The sequence below is a fragment of the Choloepus didactylus genome, chromosome 10 (assembly GCF_015220235.1).
Source record: "Choloepus didactylus isolate mChoDid1 chromosome 10, mChoDid1.pri, whole genome shotgun sequence".
Classification (NCBI taxonomy): Eukaryota; Metazoa; Chordata; class Mammalia; order Pilosa; family Megalonychidae; genus Choloepus; species Choloepus didactylus.
This window is the reverse complement of record NC_051316.1, coordinates 99,532,476-99,559,922: the sequence shown is the minus strand read 5'-3', so window position 1 is coordinate 99,559,922 and position 27,447 is coordinate 99,532,476. Positions and strand designations below refer to the sequence as shown.

The following is a 27,447-nucleotide window of genomic DNA, read 5'->3' as shown; positions in this document are numbered from 1 at the left end:
TGGTCTGGGAAAGTCTGGGCTTCCAGAAAGTGAAACCCCATTGGCTACAGCCCCACATGGGGATTTAACCAAACATGGAAACTGACAGCCATTCCAGTACAAGCCAGGATTGGAGATGGAGTTATTCAGAAAGGATTTGTGGAAAGCCCTATTGTCTGATGGTTTCGACCCCTATATGCTTCACTCCAAGCCAACAAATTTTTTGTGAGATCTGTATAGACAGAACCACTGCTAGTCTGGAGTGGAGTGGATGGAGAAGGAAAAAATTGAAGGAAAAATTTCTTCAAGGCACAACCATGGAAATTGAGGTCTGAGTCAAGAAATCTCCAGCAAGGAGAGCAGAGCAACACACGCATGTGGAAAGGGTGAGTTTGCCCCAGAGGCATAAGGTGGGTGTTCCACTTCAATGCTCAGGAAGAGTGCTGCCACCTCAGGCTTCAGAGAGGGTGAAGCACATTCCCTAGGGATTAGGGAGAGCCTGGCCACCACCCCACTGTTTGCAGAGGGGAGAGCCTTTGCCCCAGAGAGGCAGAGTCCAGTTGGTGCCCCGATGTTTGAGGAGGGTGGGGTTGAGAAGAAAGTGGTTTTCCCAATGCATGGATATGTTGGAACACTCACCCCAGTGTTTGGAGAGAAAACAGCTGCTGCAAAGGCCCTTGGAAAGTGTTGGACTCCTGCTCTCTCTAGCCCCAAGGATAAATGTCATTCGATAAATGAGTCAGACTTTGAAATCTAATGCAGTATGCCCTGAGGGTTTTAGGAACTGTTTTGGTCCTGTGAACCCTATTTTGCTTTCAGTTTCTCCTTATGGCAATGGGAATGTGTATCCTATGACTGTCCCCCCCATTGGAAGCAAACAACTTGTTCTAGGTTTCACAGGTCCACAGCCAGAAGGGAATTTTACTTTAGGAGAAGACCACACCTGTGACTGATTTTGATGGGATCTTGCACTTACCTATTATTACTGAAAGTATTTAAACTTTTGTGATATTGTCATGGGATGAATGTATTTTGCATTTCAAAAGAATATGTCTTTTTCGAGTCCAGGGGTTGGAATGTGCCAGTTTGGATATATTATGTCCCCCCAAAAGCCATATTCTTTAATGCAATCTTGTGGGGGCATATGTTTTAGTATTGATTAGGTTGGAATCTTTTGATTGACTGTTTCCATGGAGATGTGACTCAATCAACTGTGGCTGAAACATTTGATTAAATTATTTCCATGGAGATACGGACCCTGCCCATTCAGGGTGGGTTTTGAATTAATTACTGGAGTCCCATAAAAGAGCTCACAAACAGAAGGAGCTTAGAGCTGCTGAGAGGGACATTTTGGAGAGAAACCAATAGCTGACACTGATACTGATACTTGGAGATGCTTGGAGATGCTAGCACAGAGTTTGCTCTGGAAAAACTAAGAGAGAACCCCAATGCTTAGATGCACAGGAGCTGAAAAAGCTAAGAGAGACCCAGAGACATTTTGAAGAAAGCCATTTTGAAATGTAACCTGGAAACAAAGGAACAGCAGATGCCATCCATATGCCTTCCCAGTTGACAGAAGTGTTCCAACACCATCGGCCATTCTTCAGTGGAGGTATCATCTTGTTGATGCCTTAGTTTGGACACTTTTATGGCCTCAGAACTCTAAATTTGTAACTCAATAAATCCCCTTTATAAAAGCCAATGCATTTCTGGTATTTTGTATAACTGCAGCATTTGCAAACCAGAACAGCTGTTCTCAGCATAACTCACATATTATTGCATCCTTCATTGACTTTTCTTCCTTCCCTATCTCATTTTCCCTACCCGTTCTGTACCAGCTTGTATATATTATGTCCCCCAGAAAAAGCCATGTTCTTTGATGCAATCTTGTGGGGGCAGAACATATTAGTGTTAATTAAGTTGGAACATCTGGATTAGGTTGTTTCCATGGAGATGAGCCCCACCCAACTGTAGTGATAACTCTGATTAGATCATTTCCATGGAGGCATGGTCCCACCCATTCAGTATGGGCCTTGATTAGTTCACTGGAGCCCTATAAAAGCTCAGAAAGAAGCAGTGAGCTTGCTACCACCAAGAGGAAAACTTTGAAGAATGCACAGAAGCTGAGAGAGTAACTGCAGATGAGAGACAGTTTGAAAATGGCTGTTGAAAGTGGACTCTTGCTCCAGAGAAGCTAAGAGAGGACAAACACCCTAAGAGCAACTAAGAGTGACATTTTTAAGGAACTGCAGCCTAGAGAGGAACATCCTGGCAGAAAGCCATTTTGAAACCAGAACTTTGGAGCAGACTCCAGCCATGTGCCTTCCCAGCTAACAGAGGTTTCCCAGACACCACTGGCCATCCTCCAGTGAAGGTATCTGATTGTTGATGACTTACCTTGAACACTTTATGGCCTTAAGACTGTAACTTGTAACCAAATAAACCCCTTTATAAAAGCCTATCCATTTCTGGTGTTTTGCATTCCAGCAGCATTGGCAAACTGGAACACCTTCATTTGTGTTTCCTGGTACTATCTCTGAAATAAACTATCTGTACCCAAGTCTTTATCTCAGTGTCTGCTTTGAAGAAACCCAGACTAAGATACTGGTAACAAAATTGGCCCTAAACATAGATCTTCACAATAGGATTCTCAAATCAGGTCACTTGCTGTTCAGATGGCAAGAGTCACAATGGTAAAAATGTGGCAATATTAACACCTGGTATGGGCAGCATCACTATTACCATGACTCTCCACTGTGGTAGACTGGAAAGAGGTGGAGATAGAAGAGGAATCACTGACTTATGCACTAGCTCTGGCACTTAAAAAATAAGGGACAATGCTAATTTCAAGGTTTGTGGATTTGATTTTCTTTTCTTCCCTTTGCTAGACATATTGAAGAATAATAATGACAGATTCAGCTCAGCCAGCTATCTGTTAAAGGTATACTCTGAAATCCAGAAGGGCTGCATATCAGCATTTAAAGGAACCTTCATCTGCTGCGAGAAAGCAGTTTGTGCTGAAAATCAGGCCCATGATTTGATCATAAGAGTTTTAACAGCATAGTCATAGAAGATTTTCTATTCTGCATTCCAGGCTCTGATAGGGAAAGGGTGGAAATGTGAAATCTGTTATTGGGACATTTGGATGGAGTCCCTGGAATTCCCATAATCCTTTAAATCTTACAGGTGGTCAGAATCAGTCCCCTTCTTCTTGACAGAGAAGAGCAATGACATTAACTGATCACCATGAAAAGTTTTTGTGGTAGACATAAAAATTTGCCACAACTTTTTCCCATCTCTGATTTCATGTCCTTGTAATGTGTGGTAGTTTGGAACTGTATGAATCTCAGAAAATCATGTTCTTCAAGCCAATCCATTCCTGTGGGTGTGGACCCATTGTAAGTAGGACCTTTTGATATGGTTACTTCAGTTGAAGTGTTGCCCAGGGTGAGTCTTAATCCTCTTACTGGAGTTCTTTATAAGAGAATAAAATTTAAAGGCAGAGAGAGAGAGAAAGCCATGGAAGCAAGAAGCTGAAAGCAATGAAACCCAGAAGAGACCAGACACCAGCAGACGTTGTCACGGGTCTTGCCATGTGACAGAAGACTCAAGGATCGCTGGTTGCCATACTAAAGGAAGAAAGCATCATCTTGGTGATGCCTTGATTTGGACATTCTTATGGCCTCAAAACTGTAAGCTTGTAAGCTAATAAATTTCCGCTATTAAAAGCCAACCTATTTTATGATATCTACTCTCCGCAGCCTAGCAAACTAAATGATAACGTGACTGTGTATCTCCTCCCATCAAGAGATTAAATCTTCATCCATTAAATATGTATTGGCCTTAAATCTTGCTTTGGCTAATGAGGAGTGATAATGTGACATAAGCAAGGATCTAAAAACTGCTTGTACATTGGGGTTTATCTTCTTTCTGCTCTGTGATCACTGCCACCAGGGTAACAAGCCTAGGACAGTCTGTTGTATGATGAAAGGCATGTAACCCTGATTCTTCCATATTGCCTCAGTCAACAATCCATCAATCTTCAGCAATATAGCCACCCAGCTGATGGAACTCTGGCTACACAGACATCAGTGAGCCTACCAGAAAACAGCTAAAGACCTTCCCAGCTAAGCCTAGTCCAAACTGCTGACCCACAGAAATGTAAACTAAGGAAACTGTTGTTTTTCTAAACATGAAGTCTGGAGGTAGTCTGTTATACAGCAATTGATAACTCATAAAGGTCTCATCTGAGGCAAATGACTCACAAGATGATGCTTACCTTTTTCAAAATGCCCACCTCCCCTCATTTTGTCTAAACTAATAACTTGGAACATATTTCAGCATAGCTCCAACAGGAAATAACAGCCCCTGCTATGAAAATATATACAAATTACTCATCAAAAAGAGGAGCAGGATCTGCCTAACACACACCAGCAATAACTGGAGGGACAGAAATGGAGGTAGATCTTCAGAATAAGAGACCAGAAAGTTCTGGAAAATAAGGCTGGAGAGAGGAAAACTGATGTGGGAACACTCTCATATGACTGAGCAGACAGGATCACCTGGAACAAGTTCAAATACACTGCTGGGATTGCTGATTGGTGCTGGGAAATGATGGTGCCACATAGTACATGAAATGCAGATGCTAGAACACCATAGCACTGTATTCAGGAAGAGTCAGGAATCTCAGAGATGTGGACACATTAGAAGGGATTTGTTATATGAGACCAGACGACCCACCAGCAATTTATGTTCCCAAGAAAGGACCAGATTTTTTTTTTTCACTAAAGCAATAAAGAATACACCAGTGAGGAGGGTACCAGTATTTACAAATAATTCACTAGAGATTCTCTTCCCTAAGCCACAGTTGATAGAAAACACTAACATGGAGCATGGACCCCTAGCACCATCAGGGATAAAATTATTCTGGAACGTCAGAGGCAACACTTTATCATCAAAGGCAATGTGAAAGAAAATGCCAAAATGTGCAGCAAGGCCAGAATGGCAGCCAGGGGCTCCTGACCTAGGAACCTCTGGAAACGGCTAATATACCATGGTGTTTCTAGGGCTGGCTGAGCTAGATGGGAAGCTAACAAGAGTTTTATTTAACTTACATAACCAAAAACTCAGAAAAAAAAAAAAATAGAAGAGGAAGACTGATGCTAGATGTTGTAATAAAATATAATGTTCCTCACCCATTTTCAAAATCTGAGTCAGGGTGCAGCAAGAAATCATACGATGGAACTGCTGTATTTTGGATTAGGCCAAAATAGGTCCAGAGAGTGCAGCAGGAGCAGTCAGTCCTCTACATGGGTTTCACAGTTTCCTTTCACTCAACTCACACCCCTGGCATGTTGAGATAATACATTGTGATGAGCAGAAAATGGGTGGACTTCTGTCATACAAGCCCACCCAGGAATGACTCAAAAGACCAGTGATGAAGAGAAATCATTCCAGCAGGCAGAGCATGAATCTTTCCAATTAAGTCATTTTTTTGAATGGGAGTAGAAGTGGTCAAAGATAAAAATATAAATAGACCCTTGGGAAGCGGTGGATGCTTCACTCTTATAATATTGTTTCTATTATTTAAAATGACATATAAAAATGAAATAAACAGTGTTAAGAGGTGGAGCAATATACAGTCTCTAGCAGGCCTGGGAAGGAATTTTATGGGGAAGTGGAGAAAATGGCAGACAAGGAATAAAAATTTGAGCTAATTATAATGGAGTTAAACTGGAAATAAGTGTTCAGGGAATTATTGGTGTTGTCAACATTCTCTATTCCCTTCTGATTTTTCTCTTAAAAGAGTAATTACAGACTAGTTATTTCCATGCCTTACTTCATCTGCCCTTTTGCCAATGGGAAGGAAAGCTCACAACAGTATTCTCGAGGCTTGTTGCCCTAGAAGAGCCTGTTTTGTTGTGTTTTTATTAAAGATACTAGGGCATCATCTATGGAGAGTTCTGGAGCTCCAGGCAATACTAATAATCTGCAGCCACATTGACAAAAAGCAATGACACTAAGGAAAAGGGGGAGAGAGTCAAAAGTACAGAATTGAGCAAGAGAATTCAACTAAACTGGGACCACATTCAGAGAGATAACCACTAAGAAACAATTCCAAGGCTGAAGCAAAAAGCTGCCTGGCCTTAATTGCAAACAGACTGTCCCTATGGAACCCTCACTGCTCCTCTTTCCTCACCAGTCCAAATGATCTCACACTTTAAGTCTCAATGGAATGTCACCTCCCAGGTAAAATTGCAATTGACCCCTCCAGGCAGAGTTATTTTTCTTCCCTCTGTGTATCAACCCTTATTATGGAAACTATCACCACCTGAGTTTATTAACACTAAATTGAATGTGTGTCTGTGTCTGTCTCTACCATCTAGAAACAGGGACAATATTGTACTCATTTTTACATTTTACCAATAGTGCATAGCACAGTGCCTGGCACATGCAGTCATCAGTGTACATATATGTATTGAATTTCATGAGTCTTTTGGTGCCAACATTAGCACTGAAAATCAGGTTAGTAAAGCATGTGAAATTTGGACTCCAGAGACAGACAAGAAACAAATTTAAATCCTACTTCTCCCATTTACTAGCGACAGTCTCCCTGTCTAAAAAACATGTGATAATTACAGTGTTCTAATTAGGAAAATAAATAGCATAATGCATTCAGTGGATTAAGGACATGAACTGAAAGAAATATTAAGCTTTATATGAAAATCATCATAATCATACCTGTATTACAATTAATTGCCTAAGTATGCAACTAACAACCACAAAGAGAGGTAAGTTCCAACAGGGCAGGGAATAGATACTTCCTGTGCCTGAAGAGTGACTGCAAACAGGAGGGATTAATAAATGCTGGTTGAAATATATTTCCTGAAAATTTTCACACTTTCATTAGAATAATGCAAACAAATTAAGTTTTGATTGATCTTGCCCCAATCAGGCTGAGATCACCCTCTAAATATCAGAGAAAAATTCACATTTATAGACAATAAAGGTCCTTTATGAAATATACCAACCACATACACTGTTGGATTTTGGAGTTTATGGGACTAACTTTGAGATGATTTTTTTCTCTAAGAGCTAAGCAAATGAGGGTAAAGGAGATGATGATACTGCTTCATAAACACATGGACCCTCAAGGGAGTAACCTCCAAATACAGATGTAGAATTAAAGTCCCTGAAAGGAGATCATGTTGGTTCCAAAAAGCTTTCTTAGGGCAGTCTTCATATCATTGTTCTGGAGGCTGTAAATGAAGGGGTTCAACATGGGGGTCACCACTGTGTAAAACACAGATGCAATCCTGTCCTTGCTGCTTGATTGTGAAGAAGGGGAGTACAAATAGACACCAATGGCTGTGCCATAAAACAGGAACACAACAGTGAGATGGGACCCACAAGTGGAGAAGGCCTTTTGCCTACCCGAGGAAGAGGGAACCCTGAGGATGGTGGAGATAATGCGTGCATATGACAGGATGATCAGTGAGAGGGGAGCAGTAAGTATCATGGAGCACACCATGAACAGGGCTACCTGGTTCATGTGGATGTCTGAGCAGGAGAGCTGCAGCAGAGGGAGCACATCACAGAAGAAGTGATGAAGGGTGTTGCCTGCACAGAAGGACAGCCTAGCCATCAGCAGGGTGTGCAAGAGGGCAGCAAGGTTGGTAAGAACCCAGCATGCTGCAAGAAAGAGCATGAACACAAGGGGGCTCATGAGTGTGGTGTCGTGAAGAGGCCTGCAGATGGCCACATAGCGGTCATAGGCCATCACCCCCAAGAGAAAGTCATCCAGAGCCCCAAACATCATGAAAAAATGCATCTGGGCCAAACACCCCCCATACAGGATGGTCTGACTATGGGTATGGATGTTCACCAGCATCTTAGGGACTGTGGTGGAAGAAAAGCAGATATCAGCAAAAGAGAGGTTGGCTAAGAAGAAGTACATGGGGGTGTGGAGGTGCGGGTCCAATCCAATGGCCAGGATGATGAGCAGGTTCCCCATGACAGTGACCAGGTACATTCTCAGGAAGATGCCAAATAAGACAGGCTGCTGCTTTGGCCTCTCAAAAAGACCTAAGAGGAGGAATTCAGAGACACGGGAATGGTTGCTTCTGTCTATGCCACTATTTCTGGAGAGAGATAAAAGAGACATGACAAAAATTGTAGAAAGGGTGGTACTTACAGCCCTCTCTACCAGAGCAACCCCCATCCCTTTCAATTGTGTTCATAGTTCCAGGTCACTGGACCCTCCTAAAAGGTCTGCCCATCTGTTTCCTTCTCGGGAAGGGAAGGGAAGGGAGAGCAACCAGTCAAAAGATTAAGATACAAAAGCAAGGTGATGGGTACTGGTTGGACAGGTGAGTACCAGGTTGTTTCCATTCTCACTATATGTCCAATAAGACTCACATTCCCTCCTTTTCAGGTCCCCAAGTCACCTAACAGGCAATAAGAGCTGCCATTTATTGAACCCTAAGCAGCATACACAGCAGCATATAATTGATTACTCATAAATCTTATTACAAGCATTTCACAGATGAGTTTTCAAGGCTCAATGATACTAATCACTTGCACAAGGTCACAAGGAAGGTAATAACAAACTGGGACACTGAAGACAAATCCCATGCTTTTACATATCTTGTATCACATCCACCTCTGAGATAAACCTTTCCCTTTGCAGGAGGCAGACACAGGTGACTCATTCTGCAAGGGAGTAGTTCCCACTGCTCATCTCAGGATGGTCTGAGAGATAAGGAAGGAAGAATGCTGACTGGCATCTGGGGTCTAGAGGGAAACATAACGCTGCCCCTTTCTCCGTACTTACTATGTTTATCTGGCCCAAATAGTATACACCACCAAAGGAACCAGACCCGTAATTACAGTTCTCCTCTCTGGGAACTTTACACTGAGGACCAAGCCTTCAAGCATCCATAGCTCTTCTCAGTGTGTAATGAAATAGAAGGGTGAGAGGAGCCAGTGGTGCAGGCTTCACTGAGCCAGCTACAAAGCAGCAAACTATATTTCAGTGATGGATGTTAGATGTCCTTTTTGGAAATTGTGGCTGCAGTATTTCTAGGTTCTGGGCCTCTGGAGTATGTTTCCTCTGGCTGCTCATCAGAGATAAATATGAGGTAATTGTCCTAGCTGCATACTTTGGCCCCCAAGGTGCAGAAATTACCAGGGACTATGTGAGGAATGAGTGCGGAGTGATTTTGCATTTGACAAATTTTGTCCCCATGGATATGCATGTGTCTCCATGTTAGCAGTATAGGTTGCTCTGGGGTATTTCCCAGGGAAGCTGGAAGCTGTGGCAGAAGGAAATCAGAACAGGATATCAGGTAAAACAGGCTTTGATTCTAAGCGTCCTGACCCTGCCTCTTTGGGGTGGGTGTTTTGACTTCTCTGAGCATTTCAGTTTCAAGTTATTGCTAAAATGGCAAGTAGCTTAGACTGCTGGCTCCCCCTCCAAAATAACTCTTGAGAATCTGAAGGTAACAAGAACTCCAGAAAAATCACAATATTATTAAAAGTTGAGAAACCTATAGGAGAAGGAAGGCTGTTATGAGATGAAATGGGATATAAGGAGCAAAAGGATTGGCCAAGAAAGAGCTCTATTGCTTCTCTGTTAGAGGATATATTGGGGGGAAAATTTTATTCAAGACTTTTCTTGCCCTGCTTTTTTCTTTGGGTATCACAGCCTTCCTCTTCCTACAGAAATGAGTGGCATAAGCTCAGTGCTTTACACAAAAGCCCTCCTTGAGGATGAAGTTGAAGAAATTTTACAGTGTATCTACCCCACAGTATGCAGCCATTAATATCTCTGATAATGTTCTTTAAAACTTTTATCTTTATTTCTAAGCCTGAGTTCCTATGGATCATCTCTACACCAGCATAGATTAGTGGTCACTCTGAGATTACCCTGATCCAGTAAGGCTTTCTCTCTTTACCAGTTGATCTATTAGTTGGAGAACACATTTGAAGTCTCCCCTAGCTTTTACAACTAGTGGGCCTACATTTCTCTCTGTGTACATACACAAGGACTTGAATTCAGGCAAAGGTGTGAAAATAGCTTGGCCCTCTCAGGTCTCTTCTGAGCATGCCTGCAGATTTGCACATACATGCAGTCTTCTTGACTGTCAGGGATATGTGGGAGCTTATCTTGTTTCAATATGGCTGTCTCATTCCCCAGATCTCCCTGTTAAATTTCTGGCTAATCTGGAGACTGTTGGCTGGCTCCAACCAGTATCTCAGCTTCAAACTAAATGTGAAGTTGTCTTCCCCAATTTTTGCCACTAAGATAGCTCTTGTTTTCCTTGTTGCCTCTAAGTAAAGGTTTTTTTTCCTTTTGTTTTTTCTTCTTTGCACTCCACTACAAATCAAGTCAAGCTTCAACAGGGAAGCTTTGGTTATCATGGTTTAGTCTAACCTGAGAGGACTTCAGAACAGGCAAAACTAACATATTGTTGAAAACATCAGAGCCCTGTTTGTTTCTGGGGGGTTATGGGTGAGACCTGACTGCTAAGGGACAAAAGGGAACTCTATGAGGCGATGGTAATAATGAATACTGAATAAGAGTTTAGGCTACACAGGTATATGTATTTCTTGAAATTCAGTGAATGTACACATTTGGGCATTTCATTTTATGTAAAATTTTAACAAAAATTTGTAAAGAAGTATAAATTCCAATGAATAATATCCATGCTGAAGTATTTAGGGCAAGTGTACTGGTATCTACAATTTACTATGAAATGCATAAAAACATGTACAAAATAAGATGGATTTATGGATGGGAAGAGGGATGGATAAATATGTCAAAGTCTTATTTTTAAAGACCTCAGAAAGTTTTGACAGAAAAAGGAACTGGATGAGTTTAAATTCCAAAAAGGAAGGAGCTTTGGCAAGTTAAACTACTGATTCATTGTTTTTGTTTTTGACCCTGGGACCATTTGCTGATACTGGACTCAGAATTGGGATCAATCTGGCTTGGCCCTCATAGAAGATTTTACTAGGTTAAAGAGAAACTAGAAAGAATTTTCACATTCAATGATATGCTCATGACATACTGGAATATTGAGGACTCCCAACACAGCCAGTTTTCCCTCCATAAATATTCTATGAGTATTAGGTAATCACACTGGAGGCTGGGAAGCTGAGATGCAGCCTCCTGAAAGTCATAGTAAAATTTCTAGAAGTTCTAGCTAGAGAAGTTATGCAAGAAAAGAAAAAGCATCCATATTGGAAAGGAAGAAGTAAAACTATCTCTATTTGCAGATGACCTCATACTACATATATAAAATTCCAAAGAATCCACAAGAAAATTATTAGACCTAATAATAAATTCAACAAAGTTACAGGATACAAGATTAACATGAAGGACTTCTGGAAGATGTCAGGGCAAAAAAACAACTCCGTGACAAATAGTAGATAAAGGCCAGAAAGTGACCGAGAACACTAGTTCCAATGATGCACCAGCTGGACAAGGTCTGCTAAATCCACAGGGACCGTGCACTTGGTGAAAATGGAAGTCTATGTTCTGAAATGAGTGAGTAAGCCTGCTGAATATCCAGCAGCCACGCTGCGGTGTGGGGAAACTGTGGGTTGGCATTTTGAGTTGGACTAGTTCTTTCTTAAAAAACACAAAAGCGGCTGCAGATACAGCAGCGAGAACTGCACAGTGAAGCGCAGCAGGAACAGGCTGTGGATACCCCTCAATATCTGTCATGGATGATAGCCTTGTGCACCTGCTGCTAATTGTCTCAGAGCGAGGAAGGCAGAGGTGAGCCAAAAGGGGAAAATAACCATTCCCCTCACAGCCATCTTCCCAGCAGGCTGGGAATGCTCCTGCCAGGTGCCAGTGCCACAGTCTAGAGCCACACCAAATAATCTAGTGTGACAGGAAGTGTTTCCAGCAACACAGGCACAAGCCACAATATTGGGTGTGGGCAATAGCCTTTTGCATACCCACAGCTAATTTTCCTGGAGCTAGGAAGGTGGAGCTGTGTGAAAAGGGGAAAATTAACACGCCCCATAAAGCCATCCTTTCAACAGCCTGGGAATGCCCCTACATGACCCGGCAGCCCAGAACTTTCCTTGAGGGATGGCACACAATTGTGGCATAGCACAGCCTTCCCTGAGGAGAGGCCCCAGAAAGGCATGGCTTGAAAGAGGGACCCACTTGGAAATCACAGGGAACATACATCAGTACCAAGGACTTGTGGGTCAGCAGCAGAGACAATCTGTGGCGAGACTGAACTGAAGGTTTAGATTCTTGCAACAGTGCTAAATCTCCAGGAACACCTGGGAGGTTTGACTGTTAAAGCCTCCCTCCCTCCCTAACTGCTCAGACACACACCCCACATTCAGGGTGAACAGCACCAACAACACACCCAAACTTGGTACACGAACTGGATCCCCACAAGCATCAGACCACGACTTACCACAAAGACAAAGTTGGAGAGAATTAGCTTGAGGGGAATAGGTGGCTTGTGGACATCACGTGCTGGTTAGTTAGACAAAGTGTACACCACCAGGCTGTAGATCTGACAAGTTAGAGATTAGTCTTTCAATTAGCCTACATATCCTAAAAGGACCCTATCAAGTTAAGCAAATGCTAAGAGGTCAAAAACAAGAGAAAATTTTAAAGCCTATGAAATAACCAGATGATATGGATAACCCAAACCCAAACATCCAAATCAGAAGATCAGAGGAGATGCAGTACTTGGAGCAATTAATCAAAGAATGAAATACAAACAAGGAGAGCATGGAACAGGATATAAAGGACATGAAGAAGACCCTAGAAGAGCATAAAGAAGAAATTGCAAGAGTAAATAAAAAAAATAGATGATCTTATGGAAATAAAAGAAACTGTTGACCAAATTAAAAAGATTCTGGATACTCATAGTACAAGACTAGAGGAACCTGAACAGCAAATCACTGACCTTGAGGATGACATAATGGAAAATGAAAGAACAAAGGAAAGAATGGGGAAAAAACTGAAAAAATTGAAATGAACCTCAGGGATATAATAGATAATATAAAACATCCAAATATAAGAGTCATTGATGTTCCAGAAGGGGAAGAGAAGGATAAAGATCTAGGAAGAGTATTCAAAGAAATTGTTGGGGAAAACTTCATATCGAAACCTATGGGATGCAGCAAAAGCTGTACTGAGGGGGAAGTTTATAGCTCTAAATGGATACATCAAAAAGGAAGAAAGAGCTAAAATCACAGAACTAATAGAAAAACTGAAGAAGCTAGAAAAAGAACAGCAAACTAATACTAAACAAACTAGAAGAAAAGAAATAACAAGGATTAAGCAGAAATAAATGACATAGAGAACAAAAAAACAATATAGAAAATAAATAACACCAAGAGTTGGTTCTTTGAGAAGATCAACAAGATTGACAAGCCCCTAGTTAGACTGACAAAATCAAAAGGAGAGAAGACCCATATAAACAAAATAATTAATGACAAAGGTGACATTACTGTGGATCCCAGAGAAATTAAAAAAAAATATGAGGACACCATGAACAACTGTATGCCAACAAACTAGATAATGTGGAGGAAATGGACAATTTCCTGGAAACATATGAACAGCATACACTGACCAGAGAAGAAATACAACACCTCAACCAATGAATCACAAGAAAAAGAGATCCAATCAGTCATCAAAAATCTTCCCACAAATAAATGCCCAGGGACAGATAGCTTTCACAGAGTAATTCTATCAAATTTTCCAAAAAGAACTGACACCAATCTTACTTAAACTCTTTCAAAATACTGAAGAAAATGGAACACTACCTAACAAATTTTATTAAGCTAACATCAATCTAATACCAAAACCAGGCAAAGATGCCACAAAAAACAAAAACTAAAGGCCAATCTTCCTAATGAATATAGATGCAAAAATTCTCAACAAAATACTTGCAAATCGAATCCAAAGACACATTAAAAAAAGCATATACAATGACCAAGTGGGGTTCATTCCAGGCATGCAAGGATGGTTTAACCTAAGAAAATCAATAAATGTAATACGACACATTAACAAATCAAAGGAGAAAAATCAAATGATCATCTCAATAGATGGTGAAAAAGCATTCGACAAAATCCAACATCCCTTTTTGATAAAAACACTTCAAAAGGTAGGAATTGAAGGAAACTTCCTCAATATGATAAAGAGCATATACGAAAAACCCACAGCCAGCATAGTACTCAATGGTGAGAGACTGAAAGCCTTCCCTCAAAGATCAGGAACAAGACAAGGATGCCCGCTGTCACCACTGTTATTGAACATTGTGCTGGAAGTGCTAGCCAGGGCAATCTGGCAAGACAAAGAAATAAAAGGCATCCAAATTGGAAAGGAAGAAGTACAACTGTTCTTATTTGCAGATGGTATGATTATATATCTGGAAAACCCTGAGAAACTGACGATACAGCTATTGGAGCTAATAAACAAATTTAACAAAGTAGCGGGATACAAGATTAATGCACAGAAGTCAGTAATGTTTCTATATGCTAGAGATGAAAGAAGTGAAGAGACACTCAAGAAAAAGATACCATTTTCAATAGCAACTAAAAAAATCAAGTACCTAGGAATAAACATAACCAAAGATGTAAAATACCTATACAAAGAAAACTACATAACTCTACTGAAAGGAATAGAAGGGGACCTTAAATGATGGAAAAATATTCCATGTTCATGGACAGGAAAGCTAAGTGTCATTAAGATGTCAGTTCTACCCAAACTCATCTACAGATTCAATGCAATTCCAATCAAAATTCCAACAACCTACTTTGCAGACTTGGAAAAGCTAGTTATCAAATTTATTTGGACAGGGAAGATGCCTCAAATTGCTAAAAACACTCTAAAAAAGAAAAATGAAGTGGGAGGACTTACACTCCCTGACTTTGAAGCTTACTATAAAGCCACAGTAGTCAAAACAGCATGGTACTGGCACAAAGATAGATATTTCAATCAATGGAATTGAATTGAGAATTCGGAGATAGGCCCCCAGATCTATGGTTGACTGATCTTTGATAAGGCCCCCAAAGCCACTGAACTGGGACATAAGAGTCTTTTCAACAAATGGGGCTGGGACAGTTGGATATCCATATCCAAAAGAATGAAAGAGGGTCCCTATGTCACACTCTACACAAAAATTAACTCAAAGTGGATCAAAGATCTCAATATAAAAGACAGTACCATAAAACTCCTAGAAGATAATGTAGGGAGACCTTCAAGACCTTGTATTAGGAGGTCACTTCCTAGACTTTACACCCAAAGCACAAGCAACAAAGGAAAAAATAGATAAGTGGGAACTCCTCATGCTTAGAAGTTTCTGTACCTCAAAGGAATTTGTCAAAAAGGTAAAGAGGAAGCCAACTCAATGGGAAAAAAATTTTGGAAACCATATATCTGACAAAAGACTGATAGCTTGCATACATAAAGAAATCCTATAACTCAATGACAGTAGTACAGACAGCCCAATTATAAAATGAGCAAAAGACATGAAGAGACAGTTCTCTGAAGGGGAAACACAAATGGCCAAGAAACACATGAAAAAATGTTCAGCTTCACTAGCTATTAGAGAGACGCAAATTAAGACCACAATGAGATACCATCTCACACTGATTAGAATGGCTGCCATTAAACAAACAGGAAACTACAAATGCTGGAGAGGATATGGAGAAATTGGAACTCTTATTCATTGTTGGTGAGACTGTATAATGGTTCAGCCACTCTGGAAGACAGTCTGGCAGTTCCTTAGAAAACCAGATATAGAGTTACCCTTCGATTCAGCAATTGCACTTCTCAGTATATACCTGGAAGATCTGAAAGCAGTGATGTGAACAGATATCTGCATGCCAATGTTCACAACAGCATTATTCACAATTGTTAAGAAATGGAAACAACCCAAATGTAATTCAACAAATGAGTGGATAAGTAAAATGTGGTATATACACACGATGGAATACTATGCGGCAGTAAGAAGGAATGATGTGGTGAAACATATGGCAACATGATCAACCTTGAAGACATAATGCTGAGCAAAATAAGCCAGGCTCAAAAAGAGAAATATTATATGCTACCACTAATGTGAACATTGCTGGGGGAGAATGTGGGGGTGTTGGGCTTCCCCACCTCAATAGTTGCTTATGTGCTCACAGATATTGGGGACTGGTGGTTTGATGGGCTGATCCCTCAGTTGTGAGACTTGCTCTTGGGAAGACTGTTACTGTGAAAGAGAGGCTAGGCCTGTTTATAATTGTACCTAAGTGTCTCCTCCTGAATGCCTCTTTGTTGCTCAGATGTGGCCTTCTCTCTCTAGCTAAGCCAACTTGGCAGATGAATTCATTGCCCTCCCCCCTACATGGGATCTGACACCCAGGGGTGTGAATACCCCTAGCAATGTGGATTATGACTCCCGGGGAGGAATCTGGACCTGGCATCATGGCATGGAGAACATCTTCTTGACCAAAAGGAGGATGTGAAATGAAATGAAACTAGTTTCAGTGGCTGAGAGATTCCAAAGGAGCTGAGAGGTCACTCTGGTGGGCACTCTTATGCACAATATAGATAACCCTTTTTAGGTTCTAAGGAATTGGAATACCTAGTAGTAAATAACTGAAACTATCAAACTACAACCCAGAACCCCTGAATCTTGAAGACGACTGTATAAAATGTAGCTTTTGAGGAGTGACATGGGATTCAGAAAGCCATGTGGCTCACACTCCCCTTTGTCCAGTGTATGGATGGATGAGAAGAAAAATGAGGGGGGGGGATGAACCCAGTGTTCTTTTTTACTTTAATTGTTCTTTTTCACTTTAATTTTTATTCTTTTTACTTTTGTGTGTGTGCTAATGAAAATGCTCAAAAATTAATTTTGGTGATGAATGCAAAACAATATGGTGGTACTGTGAACAACTGATTGTATGCTTTGTATGACTGTATAGTATGTGAATATATCTCAATAAAATTGAATTATTAAAATTAAAAAAAGATTAACACAGAAAAATCAGTTGTGTCTCCCATGCATCAGCATAAACAATCCAAAATGGAATTAAGAAAACAATTCCCTTTACAATGACATCTAAAATAATCAAATCCCTGGGAATAAATTTAACTGAAGAGGTGAAGTATTTGTACACTGAAAACTACAAAGCCTCACTGAAAAAAATTAAAGAACACTAAAATAAATGGCAGACATCCCATGCTCATGGACTGGAACACTTAATATTATTAAGATGGTCAAAACATTGATTGGCATCTGATCTATAGATTCAGAGCAATCCCTGTCAAAATTGCAGCAGCTTTTTTGCATAAATGGAAATGCTAATCCTCTAATTTATATGGAATTGCAAGAGGCGTCATATATCTAAAACAATCTTGAAAAAGAGGAACGAAGTTGGAGATCTCCTACTTCCTAATTTCAAAACTTACTGCCAATCTTCAATAATCAAAACAGTGTGTTACTGGCATAAAGATAGGCAAATAAACCAATGGAACAGAATTGAGAGCCCGGAAATAAACCTATACTATTATGGCCAACTGATTTTCAACAAGGGTGCCAAGATTCTTCAATTGGGAAAGAATAGTCTCATCAACAAATAGTGCTGGGAAAATTGGCTGTCCACATGCAAAATATATGATGATGGACTCCTAAATCACACCACATACAGAAATTAACTCAAAAGGGATCAAGGGCCTAAACATTGGTGCTAAAACCATAATATTCTTAGAAGAAAGCAAAGGGGAAAATCTTCTTGACCTTGGATTTGACAGTTTCTTAGATATAACACCAAAAGCACATGTAACAATTGAAAAAATAGATAAATTGGATTCCCTCAAATTCAAAACTTTTGTGCATCAAAAGACACCATTAAGAATGTGAGAAGACAACACACAGAATGGGAGAAAATATTTAGAAATCATACATTTTATAAGGGTCTAGCATCCAGGATAAATAAATACTTACAACTCAGCAATAAAAAGACAAATAACCCAAGTATAAAATGGACAAGTAGGGGTGGGGCAAGATGGCAGGGGCAGGGCAAGATGGTGGAGTGCTGAGGTGTGGGTTTTAGTTACTCCTCTGGGGCAGCTGGTAGACAGCCAGGAACTGTGTGGAACAGATACCTCAGGGAAATCTGAGTTCAGACACACAGCATACAACAGTCTCAAACACATGGAGCAGATGAGATCAGCGAAACCTGTAAATTCTCACCACCAGGGGAATCATGACCCTTCCTCCCAGGCACAGCAGACTGTTTTGCGACTGATTTTCTGAGGGAGGAGGGGCCATCAGTGCTGAGAACCAGGAGGGAGACACAACTCAGCCCCAGTTATGGAACTGATTAACAAACTCAGACTGCTGAACAAAAACTCCAACCATAGATAAACTGAGACCAGACACTAGAGAATATGGAAACAGAGAGCCCAGTGGAGAGGAGATAGGGCTAGGAAAAATGGCAAAAAAAAAAAAAAAAATGAACAAAGAAAAGAGACTTTTGGAGTTGGTGGTGAACATAATACAGAAAAGGGCTGGGCTCAAACAGAATAAGGCACATATGCAAACCCAGGAAACCAGTGCCTTTCTCTGAAAAGCTGGTTTTTCTGGTTTCTTGTTTACTACTCAATTGCTCTCCAACTCCTTATCTTTTTGCACTTCAATTGCCCATCAGAACTGTAAGGGGGGGGATTAAATGTGTCTCAGAGTAACTATCTAGTAGGGAGAGATAATAAGACTAACGCACTTTTCTTTAAATTGTCTATACTGGGCCTTTTTTCTTTTTTTTTTTTTTATCTTTTCATCATTTTTTAAAAAAATGACTTTTCTAAGTAGCCCACTACAGAAAGCCTCAAAGACTTGCAATTTGGGCACAGGCAAGAGCTGAGCTGATTGCTCTGAGAGACAAAGCATAAGTCTAGTAGGGGAGACAATACCCTAAAGGACATAACTCTAAGAAGAAAAGTTCCTCTTCAGGAAACTCAGACCCCAGGGGCTGGAATTCAGAAACCAACTAAAGTCAGCCACACGCCTGACAGGGTCAGGGTCACCAGAAGAACTAAAGGCTGCACACCTCCTTACACTGGTGGGGGAGCTATGGGATGGCAAGTGCCACATGCTGGACAGGATAGGAAAAGCACAGAGTATAAAGCTCTGATAGGAGGGTCCCATTCTCAGGGAAACTCCATATCCTCCTCCTGAGACCTGGGCCTCTCTGGACTGGGAAAACCTGACTGGGGTTGACCATAACTGAGGAAAGGTGACCTAAAGACAGGGCAAGAAACAGAAAAACAAGAGGTAAAAAAACTCAGATCAACTAAATAGAACCTAAGTTAGAGGTCTGGAATAGGCTTAACTAAATACCAAAGGTTAGAGAGCAAAGCCAACCAAGAAGAAAACCTTAGGTAAAAGAGTGAAAACAAGCTCCAGAATAAACTAATCAAGAAAGTCAGATGCCTAGACAGCTTAAGATAACAAGCAATACCAGGAAACATGAAAACATGGACCAGCCAAAGGAACAAACTAATAGTTCAACCGAGATACAGGTGTTGTGACAACTAATGCTAAATCAATTCAATGAACTGAGGGAAGAACTATTTAAAGATGTTCAAACATATCTCCTAAATCAATTCAAAAATCAAGTCAATGAACTGAGGGAAGAGATAGCAAAAGAGATGAAGGATATAAGGAAGACACTGGATGACCATAAAGAAAGTCATAAACTTGAAAAAACAAATGGCAGAACTTATGGGAATGAAAGGCATAATGGAGGAGATGAAAAAGACAATGGAGGGATACAACAGTAGATTTGAACAAGCAGAAGAAAAGGATCGGTGAACTGGAAGACAAGACTTTGGATTCATACACACAAAAGAACAGATGGTGAAAAGAATGGAAAAATACGAGCAGGGTCTTAGGGAGCTGAGTGACAACATGAAGTACCCAGATATAGGTATTATGGGCTTCCCAGAGGGAGAAGAGAGGGGGAAAAGGGGCCAAAAGAATAATAGAAGAAATATTCACTGAAAATTTCCCTACACTTATGAAACATAGAAAATCACAGATTCAAGAAGTACAGCATACCCAAAACAGAATACATCTCAATAGACTGACTCCAAGACCCTTACTCATCAGATTGTCCAATGTCAAAGACACAGAGAGAATTCTGAAAGCAGCAAGAGAAAAGCAATCCATCACATACAAGAGAAGATCAATAAGAATATGGATAGATTTCTCCACAGAAACCATAGAGGTGAGAAGATGGTGGTATGATATATTTAAAATACTGGAAGAGAAGACTGCCAACCAAAAATTCTATATCCAGCAAAACTGTCCTTCAAAAATGAGGGAGAAATTAAAATATGTTCAGACAAACAGACATGGAGAGAGTTTATGAATCAGTACTACAAGAAATACTAAAGGGAGTGCTACAGGCTGATAGGAAACGACAGGAGAGAGAGGTTTGGAGAATAATGTAGAAATGAAGATTATCAGGAAGGGTAAAAGGAGAGAGAGGAAAAAATAAGACATGACATATAAAATCCAAAAGACAAAATGGTAGAAGAAAGTACTACCCTTACAGTAATAACGTTAAATGCTAATGGATTAAGCTCCCCAATTACAGATTAAAAAACAGGACCCATCTATATGCTGTCTACAAGAAACTCATTTTAGACACAAGGACTAAAATAGGCTGAAAGTGAAAGGTTGGAAAATGATATTTCATGCAAACAGCAACCAGAAGAAAAGCAGGAGTAGCTATATTAATATCAGACAAATTAGACTTCAAAAGTAAAAAAATTAAAAGAGACAAAGAAGGACACTATACATTAATAAGAAATTCATCAAGAAAACATAAGAATCATTAATATTTATGCACCAAGCCAGAGTGCCCCACAATTCATGAGGCAAATGCTGAGAACACTGAAAGGAGAAGGAGATACCTCTACAATAATATTTGGAGACTTCAATACATCACTCTCATCAATGGCTATAACATGTAGACAGAGGATCAATATGGAAACAGAGATGTTGAATTGTACAATAAATGGACTAGACTTGACAGACATGTATAAAACACTACACCCCACAACAGCAGGATACACTTTTTTCTCAAATGCTCGTGGAACATTCTCTAGGATAGACCACATGTTGGGTCACAAAGCAAGTCTCAAGAAATTTAAAAATATTGATATTATTAAAAATACTTTCTCAGATCATAATGGAATGAAGTTGGAAATAAATAACAGGCAGAAGATTGTAAAATTCACAAATATATGCAGGTTAAACAACACCCTCTTAGAAAACCAGTGGATAAAGGAAGAAATTACAACAGAAATTAGTAAGTACCTTGAGACAAATGACAATGAAAACACAATATATCGAAATATGGGATGCAGCAAAGGCAGTGCTGAGAGGGAAATTTATTGCCCTAAATGCCTATATTAAAAGAGAAGAGAGAGAAAAAATTGAGGAATTAACTGCTCACCTGGAGGAAGTAGACAAAGACTGAAAACTAACCCCAAATCAAACAGAAAGAAAGAAATAACAAAGATTAAAGCAGAAACACATGAAATTGAGAACATGAAAACAATAGAGAGAATCAACAAAACCAGAAGTGGGTTCTTTGAGAAAATCAAGAAAATTGATGGAACCCTAGCTAGGCTAAGAAAAATGAAAAAAGAGTGGATGCAAATAAATGCAATCAGAAATGGAAAAGGAAACATAACTATTGACCCTACAGAAATAAAGGAGATAATGAGAAGATACTACAGGCAACTATATGCTAATAAACTAGACAACTTAGACGAAATGGACAACTTCCTAGAAAAGAATAAACAACCAACATTGACTCAAGAAGAAACGGAGGACCTCAGCAAACCAATCACAAATAAAGAGATTGAGTCAGTCATCAAAAAGCCCCCCAAAAAGAAAAGCTCAGGACCAGATGGCTTCACATGTAAATTCTACCAAACATTCAAGGAAGAATTAGTACCAATCCTGTTCAAACTCAAAAAAAAAACTGAAGAGGGAAAGCTACCCAACTCATTCTATGAAGCCAACATCACCCTAATACCAAAATCAGACAAAGATACTACAAAAAAAGAAAATTATCGACCAATCTCTTTAATGAATATAGGCACAAAAATGCTCAACAAAATACTCACAAATCGAATCCAGCAGCACGTTAAAAGAATTACACACCACAACCAGGTGGGGTTTATTCCAGGTATTATCTTTTACATTATTCATTAAAAAAATCTTTTTCATAGTAATCAATATGTTCAAATGCTGACTGTGGTGATAAATGCACAACTGTATGATGATACCATGAACAACTGACTGTACACTGTGGATAATTACATGGTATGTGAATATAGCTCTATAAAATTGTATGGAAAAATATAAACTGGGATAAAAGTGCTTGAGAAAACATGGAGAGAGGGATGTACATATTTACTGTTGGTTAGGAGCCAGAATGTTGTAGCCTTTCTGGAGGACAGTGGGGTAGCTCCACAAGAAGCTAAGTATGTGGGTGCCATAAGGTCTTGCAACCTCATTAGAGGGCATATACTTGGAGGAAGTGAGAGCAGGAACATGAATGGACATTTGCAAACTGGTATTTATGGAGACAGTATGCATGATTTGCAATGCGTGGAGGTGGCCTAAGGGTACACTAAGGAACCGAGTGGTGAAATGTTGTGTGTGCATACAATGGAATACTGAGCAACTGCGAGGAGTGAAGCTGTGAGACACCCAACGAGGTGAATGGATCCTGTAGACAGCATTTTGAGTGAACTACACCAGAAAAAAAGGTAAACAGTATGATGCCTAACCAAAATGGACTAACTACAATGTGTAAACTCAGAATTGAATCTTAGAGCACAGCTTCTCAGGGGAATGCTTATTGTAATGGTCCCTAGATTGTAAGCTCTTACAGCAGTCACATCCTTTCCTGAATTGTAATGGGTATCTCCAGATTCTGAGATGCTGATCCCTTTGTGTATAACCTGATTGATCCCTGGAACTTTGGGTATCTGTGTGACACCTGAAACTCAGAGCTAGAACTTGGCAAAAATGAAGGTCAGTATTAGCACATATAGCAACTGTTAAAAAAGTTGGAAAAGTCTCTAGACTTCAATTAGAGATATGTTTAGGACTAGGGCAAATCGGGCCAAAGGGTAAAGGATGATACTAACTGGTTTAAAACTTCAAATTCCATGTGAGACTAAGGAAAGAGATGTTTAGTTGATGCAGGATCTATATTTCCTAAATAATTTAATTCATACAGTTTGTTCAAATACCATAATTACATGGAACTTTCAATAGGAAGTGAGACCTGGTAGGTTTGCATAGGTTAGTGTGAAATAGTGACACATTCCAAAGTAATTTGGACAGAGAATAAAAATATATATATGCGGCTACCCTGAAGAGATGGGGGAAAATGCAGAGGTGTTGGGCTTCCTCACCTGGATTGTTGCTGAGGTTCTTGCAAACATTGACGACGGGTGGTTTGCTGTGCCAAACCCTCTATCTCAGGATTTGCCCTTATGAAGCTCATTACTGCAAAGGAGAGGCTAAACCTGCTTATAATTGTGCCTAGAGTCTTACCCTGAGTACCTCTTTGTTGCTCAGATGTGGCCCTCTCTCTCTAGCTAATCCACCTCAGCAGGTGGACTCACTGCCCTCCCCTCTACCTGGGATCTGACTTTCAGGGGTGTAAATTGCCCTGGCAACATGAGCTATGACTCCCAGGGATGAATCTGGACCCAACATCATGGGATTGAACATCTTGACCAAAAGGGGGATGGGAAATGAAAGAAAATAAAGTTTCAGTGGCTGAGAGATTCCAAATGGAGTCAACAGGTCACTCTGGTGGGCATTCTTATGCACTATATAGATAACCCTCTTTAGGTTTTAATGTATTGGAATAGCCAGAACTAAATACCTGAAACTATCAAACTGCAACCCAGAAACCTTGACTCTTGAAGACGATTGTATAACAATGTAGCTTACAAGGGGTGACAGTGTGATTGTGAAAGCCTTGTGGATCACATTCCCTTTATCCAGTGTATGGATGGATGAGTACAAAAATGGGGACAAAAAACTAAATGAAAAGTAGGGGGAAAGAGGGGGATGGATGATTTGGGTGTTATTTTTTACTTTTATTTTTTATTCTTAATTTTACTTTTTCTGGTACAAGGAAAATGTTCAAGAAAATAGATTGGGGTGATGAATGCACAACTATGTGATGGTACTGTGAGCACTGCACAATTTGGATGACTGTATGGTATGTGAATATATCTCAATAAAATTGAATTTTTAAAAAATGTGTTGGGAATCTTGGCTGATTCCAAGCACAGTATATTTGTGTGGTATGTCTGCCAAGACTGCTAATTCAATCTTAGGAAGCATTAATAAAAACACTGTCTTCAGAATAAAATAGACCTGTACTTTGCCAAAAAAATAGACACGTTTCAAATAGACATTTTTCCAAGGAAGAGACACAAATGGCCAATAAGTATATGAACAGATGCTCAACATCATTAGCCATTAAAGAAATGTGAATCCAAACCACAGTGAGATACTACTTCACACCTACTAGGATACCTATTATTAAAAAATAAAATGGAAAATTTCAAGTTTGGTGGAAAATTCCAAAAAATTGAAACCCTTGTACATTGTTGGTAGAAATGTAAAATGGTGCAGCCACTGTGTAAAACATTTTGGCAATTTCTCAAAAAGTTTAATTACCATATGACCCAGCAGTTCCACTTCTAGGTCTATACCCAAAAGAACTGAAAACAGGGACTTGAACAGATGGTTGCACACCAACTTATTCACAATAGCCAAAAGATGAAAACAACTCATTTCCATCAACAGATGAGAGGATAAACAAAATGTGGTATATAAATGTAATGAATATTATTCAGCTATCTGAGGAATGTTAAATCATTATGTTGAGTGAAATAAGTCAGACACAAAAGGACAGATATTTTTTGGTTCCTCTTATGTGAAATATCTGGAATAAACAAATTCATAGAGACAAAAAGTAGATTAGAGGTTAACAGGGCCATGGGAGAAGGTAATGGTGCATAATTCCTTAATGGTTATAGAATTTCCCTTTGCAGACTGAAAAAGTTTTGGGAACAGATGGTGTTTATGATAACACAACATTGTCAAAGTATTTAATTCCACTGAATTGCACACTTAGAAAGGGTTAAAATGGGAAATTTTGTGCTACATGCATATATAAGTACAATAATTTTTCTTTAAAAGTCAGTGATAAAATGATTCTGCAGGGATGATTCTGAGGAGTAGTCTGTGTGGTTTCTCCAAGGATTTCCAGAAGTACTGAACCTATTAAACCACTTATTAATCACCCCCTCTTATTTTTTTTTTTCCTTTTCTCCATTCCTTGTCCTTATACTAATCTTTCCTCATTTATTGCTTAAGAGGGTTTGAGTGGATTTGCAATAAAGGAACTTTGAGTAACTTATGGACAAAAGCAATCAATGGGAAACTCAGGTGTGGGTGCTCCTCAGAAAGTAAATGGTCAGGATCAGAAAAGGATGTCAGTAAGTCACAGGGTCCAAGACATAAAGCTAGGTTTTACAAATTTTGTTTTCTATGCTTAAGACACAAGGTCAGGCCAGGTGAGCAGCAAAAGAGTCTTATTTTGAGCCCCAATATTTTCATATGTCATCCTATCATTGTAGGCAACTTTTATCTGCCCAAGATATTTTGGAGCCAACACTCATCGTCATTCTCATTCTATGAATGTTCAGGTGCAGCTAACCTCACTTCTCAGCATTAGGAATGCGGTACATGATACAGACTAGATGAATGAGATTAACTGGTCCTCTTGGCCACAATTTTTGGTTTAGAGATGTACCTGTGACTCCCCCCAAGCCAGAGATATCTGAGTATCTCTGAAACTATCAGAAGAGGCAATTTCTTTTTCTTGCAGTTGTTAACTTTGAGGATATGGTGGTGTTGGTGGCCCTCTTTTCCACCACATCATTAGACAGCCACAGAGAGCCCAGGGTTCAGATGATGTTGCTTGAGATTTTGTATCTAGCTATGTGGTACTGCTGGACTTCCCAGTTATTTGAACCAAAACCCCCTCATCTCCTTTTTTTGTTTATGTTTTGTGTTTAGGTTCTGTTCCTTGTGACAAAAAATGTCAATTAATACAACTGTTTAAATCTCACAAGACAGGCACTGCTATTCCCAATTTACAGATGAAGAAACTGAGAATAAGAGGTGAAGTTACTTGTCCAGATCTCAGAACCAGTAACATGGATCTGAATCTGTGGTTTAACATTATCCACTACACTGTGCTGTCTCCTTGTTGAGGTATTCAGCATGAGACTATTGTCTTGATTCCTCTTCTCTCAGGTCAGAGTGATCCTTGTGAAAGATGTCAAAGCAGGAAACTAGGAAGGTCCTAAACCTAGCAAGATAATCTACTATATAGTTACCAGTCATTGCCCTCTTACAGAGAGCAGACAGCTGATGAGTGGGGACACAGGGATGGGGTGGTTTGACTGTCAGAGCTAGAAAAGATTCAGAGCTTGAGATGTTTCTGGAAAATCATGGGAATTTAAGGTGCCACAGAGTAAGGAGAAGGCTCTATGTCAGGGACTAGTTCAACCCAGCCATAGTCAGACCCCCAGGCCCTGTCCCAGACATACACATATTCCCAATAGTAGTCTGACCCCAATCCATCATCTTCCCTACAGACCAACATCATCTTCAAAATAATCAGGCAAATAGAATTAGGCAAATAAGCCAGAAAATTCATGAGGACTGAACAGTGGCTGCTATGCAAGACATGTTTTCAGTGAGGGAAGCACCAAGAAATCATTTCCAAAGTTGGGCTACACAGTGTTTCTCTATGAAATCTTCACAGTTCCACTTTCTTCACCAGTTCAAATGCTCACACTGTCAAAGCCAATAAAATGTCACCTCTTTGGTAAAACTGACTATGTACAGGTAGAATTAATTTTCTGCTCCCTCTGCCCCAGTTCTTATTATGCAAAGTATCACAGTCCTATTTGAGTACTTCTAAACTGATCATGTATTGTCCTCCCTTTTAAGACAGGAACAATATCTTATTCATTTTAAATTTTATCATTAGTACAGAGCAGAGTACCTGGCACACGATGGCCTTCTACATATACATATTTGATGAATATGAATTTGTCTCTTGCTATAAGTATTAGCATTGAGAAGGAGGATATATAGCAACTTCTTACTAGCCAGAGATTCTCCATGCCTGAAATGTAAAGACCATAATTGCTTCCTCTAAAGCATTCACATTCAAGGACCAAAAGAGATAAGATATATAAAGAGAGCTAAACACATAGAATGAAATAAATACTAACCCTTGCGGCAAAGCCATTATGATCACACCTATTTTATAGTTACATGAATATGTGTCCCAGTA

General features: G+C 39.8%; 1 protein-coding gene across 1 annotated transcript; it reads right to left on the bottom strand.

Annotated features, from left to right (window-relative positions):
• Positions 1-7,162: 7,162 nt before the first annotated feature.
• LOC119545294 (olfactory receptor 1N2-like) lies at positions 7,163-8,104 on the bottom strand. The gene has a single exon (XM_037850801.1). It carries the CDS (start codon positions 8,009-8,011, stop codon positions 7,163-7,165), a length of 849 nt encoding a protein of 282 aa, XP_037706729.1. The 5' UTR covers positions 8,012-8,104.
• Positions 8,105-27,447: the final 19,343 nt, after the last annotated feature.

Excerpts from the sequence above, each read along its gene's own strand:
- LOC119545294 (XM_037850801.1), bottom strand. The coding sequence starts at position 8,011 with ATGTACCTGGTCACTGTCATGGGGAACCTGCTCATCATCCTGGCCATT.